General features: G+C 42.7%; 1 protein-coding gene across 2 annotated transcripts in view; it reads left to right on the top strand.

The window, feature by feature from the left end:
- Positions 1 to 3,694, top strand: part of cnnm4 (cyclin and CBS domain divalent metal cation transport mediator 4) — a 51,983-nt gene extending 48,289 nt beyond the window's left edge. For both annotated transcript variants that reach the window (XM_062961252.1, XM_062961253.1), the window contains one exon: positions 1,337 to 3,694. In XM_062961252.1, coding sequence (XP_062817322.1) covers positions 1,337 to 1,546 — 210 coding nt within the window. In that variant the 3' untranslated portion in view covers positions 1,547 to 3,694. The remainder of the gene's footprint in view (positions 1 to 1,336) is intronic.
- The last annotated feature ends 1,270 nt before the right edge of the window (positions 3,695 to 4,964 follow it).

Below are 4,964 nucleotides of genomic sequence, written 5' to 3' on the forward strand. Positions count from 1 at the left end.
ATCTATCGTTGGCTGGGTTCAGTGCTCTCTGGATAAGGGAGAACTACAACCCTCAGATTCCCAGTGCAATCACCTTCAAACCCTATTATTATTATTATTATTATTATTATTATTATTATTATTATTATTATTATTGTATGACACAGAAAACAAGATAGATATGCTGGATTTCATATCACAAAATCACAAGTCAAACACTTCCCAAGTGTTTTCGGATGATGCGCGCAGATCCCAGTAAGGTGGCCTTTTGCAGTTGGCAGATCGTAATTTTGTCAGTGTCTATTGTTTCCAAATGCTGAATGAGATCTTTTGGCACAGCACCCAATGTGCCGATTACCACCGGGACCACCTGCACTGGTTTCTGCCAGAGTCTTTGAAGTTCAATCTTGAGGTCCTGATAGCGGCTGAGTTTTTCATGTTGTTTTTCGTCAATGCGACTGTCACCTGGGATGGCAACATCAATGATCCAATGATCCAAACCTTTTTCTTTTCCACAACTGTGATGTCTGGTGTGTTGTGTTCCAGAACTTTGTCAGTCTGGATTCGGAAGTCCCACAGTATCTTTGCGTGCTCATTCTCCAGTACTTTTACTGGTTTGTGATCCCACCAGTTATTTACTGCAGGGAGGTGGTACTTGAGTTCCAATGAATCATTTGGGCCACATAGTTGTGCCTCTGTTTGTAGTCTGTCTGTGCAATTTTCTTACAGCAGCTGAGGATATGATCAATGGTTTCGTCGGTTTCATTTATTATTATTATTATTATTATTATTATTATTATTATTATTGTATGACACAGCAAACAAGATAGATATGCTGGATTTTGTATCACAAGATCACAAGTCGAACACTTCCCAAGTGTCTAGGACTGTGTGATGTATTTTCGGATGATGCGTGCAGATCCCAGTAGGGTGGCCTTTTGCAGTTGGCAGATCATAATTTTGTCAATGTCTGTTGTTGTTGTTGTTGTTGTTGTTAAAATGCTGCTAGAACATAGCCCTACAACGTAAAAACCACACAGCACCCCACAGTTGTAGACATCTTTCTGTACCTGCTATTCACCACTTGTGTGTCTCCCAATGTGTGCCTAGACTCATTTATTTATTTATTTTATTTACAGCATTTATATTCCGCCCTTCTCACCCCGAAGGGGACTAAGGGCGGATCACATTACACATATAGGCAAAAATTCAATGCCTTTTAAAATAGAACAAAGACAAACAAACATAGGCTCCGAGCGGGGCTCGAACTCATGACCTCCTGGTCAGAGTGATTCATTGCAGTTAATTGCACTGGCTTGCTCATCTTCCCCTCTCTCTTGCTTTCTCTCCCTTGTAGATCACCCGCCTCCAGTACCAGAATGGTCTGATGGCCTCGCGCCTCGAAAGTTGCCCCCAGTCTCCCGAAGGGGTTCCCCCGAAAGTGGACACCTCCTTGTCAGAAAAGGGGGACTCCTTGTCAGTGACCAATGAAACGGGTGGCCTTTTGAATGAGAGAAACTGCCAGCCCCACAAGCTGAACCACAGCCCCACCGACAGCGTGGTCTGACCCCGGCCTCTGGGCGACCGGGACGGGACCCCGGTTCGCCTGAAATGCACCTTCCCTTCCAAAGACTCACCTGTGCCCGAAGAGAGGGGATTGGGACGCTCCAGGCCTCCCCAACAAACCTCCAGTTGCGGTATCATGCCAAGGGGAGCGGCAACTTTCCAGCAAACGTAGTCACCTCCTCATTTTCTCTTTCCTGCGGCAGGGTGGGTCCCGCCTCTCTTAAGGGAATTAATTATGGGTGCCGATCAGAAGAAAGCTGGTTTTGGATACTAAAGGGAATCCTGGTTATGGAATGTTGGATCCCCCGATCCGGATTCACCCCGATTTGTGTTTGGGGAACGAAGGAAGACTTGGCTATCCAGTGGATCTTACAAAGGGAGCTCACCTGCTGCTGTTCTTCTACGCTGGCTTTTTACCTTCCGTTGTGCAGAAAGTTTGAATGAACCTACGGAGATAATGATCCGGCTGGCTCTCCCCGGCCTGCGTGGAAAGGAGACGTCCCATTCCAAAGACTGGCCAACTCTGGTTTTCTCTTCTGTTGCTGACGACGTGAAAGGGGCCTCCGTTCCAGAAGCCCATCGGTACAGGAACGGCGCAAACCTCACCAGGAGGAAACGAGAACGGTAGCCATAGCCATTAGCAGTTGTCTGTGGATCAGTCAGGAATCTTTTTCCCCCCATCTCAGGGAGTTCTGAATCTTGTATGTTGTCTGCGGAGATGGTCTATTTTAATTCTATTTTTATAAAAAAAACCAAGCACATTGGGCAAAGGGCAGAAGTATCTGGAGAAGGTTTAAAAGTTGGTGGGATTTGTCGCTTCTGCCTCTGTTTAGGGGCGATCACTATTTATTTCCCCAGGAAAATAATAATACTCAAGGAAACAAAACAGAGCCAAGTAATCATAAAACTAGATTCTGGAATGAACTATTTTAAACTTTTTAGAAACATTGCTTTTTTTGGACAACAATTCCCAGAATTCTGGGAGATGTAATACCCAAAAGGGAATTTTTCAAGCTCTGGAACGGTTCACTTCATAGTGCGAGTTAGCGCTTACCTGCCTTTTAGAAACAACAGCCAAAAAGAAGGCTAGATTTGAACTTTTCTCCCCAATGTGCTCTTTTTTTTTGTCAAAAAGGTCTGTTCGTTTTTGTCGGGTTGTGGGTTATTTACAGGAGGGAATATCCCCTTGCTTTTGGTACTCTCCCTCCTCTGTGTACAAATTGGGCCAAGGAAACGAATCCCAAGGAACTTATTTAATTAATAAAGGCTACATGAAATGAACCCCCCCCCCCGGCTTTTGGTTTTGGAAAATAAAAGGCAAAGGCACACACACATCTCACACAAGACGTTTAGTAATGTCATATTGTGTACACAAAGACAAGTACGCAAAAACAGCTTTCCCACCAATTGTAGAATTTTCTTTTCCCGCATTTGTTTCCAGATCACTTTCTTGGGGTCTAGAATTTCAGAAATTTCTAAAGTGTTTTTATTCTTCGGGAGAGCTGGAAATGTTCATAAAAATTGAAGGGAAAACACATTCACGCCTTTTCAGATTACAGCAATTTCAGTAACGCAATATGCATAATGCAATGTTTTTAACACATGGATGAAGGGTTTCTCTAATTCTGCTTCAAGGCAGTACTCACAAGAGCTCCTTCTTTGGCCCAAATAATAATAAAAAATACTATGCAAGAGGCCAAGATCCATGAGAATGGGCTCCGTTTCCCCCTCTTTAAATGGATTTGAAATGATCTCCTTGGGATCGATGTGCTTTGGGACAGCTTTAATGTAATTGGACTGTCGTGTGTGTCTTTTACGCGAATGTAGCTTTCTGTTTGACTTTTAAAAGTTCTCAGTTGTGTGCGGGGATCATTGGGGTGATATTTCCCTTTTTAAAAAACTCTTACTGTTATTATTATTATTATTATTATTATTATTATTATTATTATTATTATTATTATTATTATTATTATTATTATTATTCCTAAGGAAAGCACAGTGGTTTCTCAACATTGGCCCCTTTGTGGGTGGCATGATGTAATTTATTGTATTTTTTTCCTCCTGATTTTAAAACACTAAACTGAAGATCCTAGCTCCCCTGGGGGAGATATGCTTTTTTAAAAATGGAAATAAATAATACCAAATCAAAGTGTGGTGGGCAACAGTGACTATTTTTTCATTCATGTATCTATCTATCTATCTATCTATCTATCTACACAGTAGAGTCTCACTTATCCAATGTTCTGGATTATCCAACGCATTTTTGTAGTCAATGTTTTCAATATATCATGATATTTTGGTGCTAAATTCGTAAATACAGTAATTGCTACATAGCATTACTGCGTATTGAACTACTTTTTCTGTCAAATTTGTTGTATAACATGATGTTTTGGTGCTTATTTTGTAAAATCATAACCTAATTTGATGTTTAATAGGCTTTTCCTTAATCTCTCCTTATTATCCAACATATTCGCTTATCCAACATTCTGCCGGCCCGTTTACGTTGGATAAGTGAGACTCTACTGTATATATATTAGCTTGGGTACTTGAATAAGTCATTTTTAATTGTACAAAATGAATAAGGTTGTGGATTGAAGGTGAACTATACATCCCAGTTCCTACAACTCCTATAAATCATGGTGAATTCCTTTTTAATATCCTTCAAGTTTTAAGTCCCAGGATTCCATGAACACCTAGAACTGGGGGATCATTGATAAGTTGCAGCTGGATCTGTATGGCACTTAAAGGCAACTTCGGCTTATATCAGAATTGCTGGAGAGCTCTATCAAAGCAGGGAAACTACAAATCCCATAGGCCTTGAGCCATGGCAGCTCAATGGGATTTGTAGTTTGGTGATGCTTGGGTAAGGAGGGCTGAAGACCTTTCAAAACTACTACTCCCATGATCCCATAAGCCTTTAGGCATGGCAGTTCAATGGGATTTGTAGTTTGGTGATGCATTATGCTCCAGCCCTTCTTGGCTAAGGAAGGCTGAAGACCTTGCAAAACTACAACTCCCACGATCCCATAGCATTGAGGCTGGGCAGTTCAAGTGGTGACAAACTGTGTCAAGTCTATAGTGTAGATGCACTCTACATGGAAAACCCAAAAGCATGCTTTCCATCATTTCCCAAAACCCTGAACATTTTAAGACTTCAGTTCCCAGAAGCCCTGATTGTTGCCCAAAGTGGGAGTTGGAGTCCACCACCCTTGGAGGGAGAGAGTTTGAGACAAAAGAAAGAGCCGCGGCCCCTTTAAATCCCAGCGCGCTCCTTCCCCCTCCTCCTTGTTTATAACACGGCGCCACCGAACTTGCGCCCGGTCCCCCCTCCTCGTTTGGGAATGGCCGCGCCCAGGAGGCGCCCTATTGGTGGATGGGGTCTAGCGGGCCGCGCCTATTGGCTGGCTCTGCTGCAGGCT

This window comes from Anolis carolinensis, unplaced genomic scaffold, assembly GCF_035594765.1.
Source record: "Anolis carolinensis isolate JA03-04 unplaced genomic scaffold, rAnoCar3.1.pri scaffold_8, whole genome shotgun sequence".
Lineage (NCBI taxonomy): Eukaryota > Metazoa > Chordata > Lepidosauria > Squamata > Dactyloidae > Anolis > Anolis carolinensis.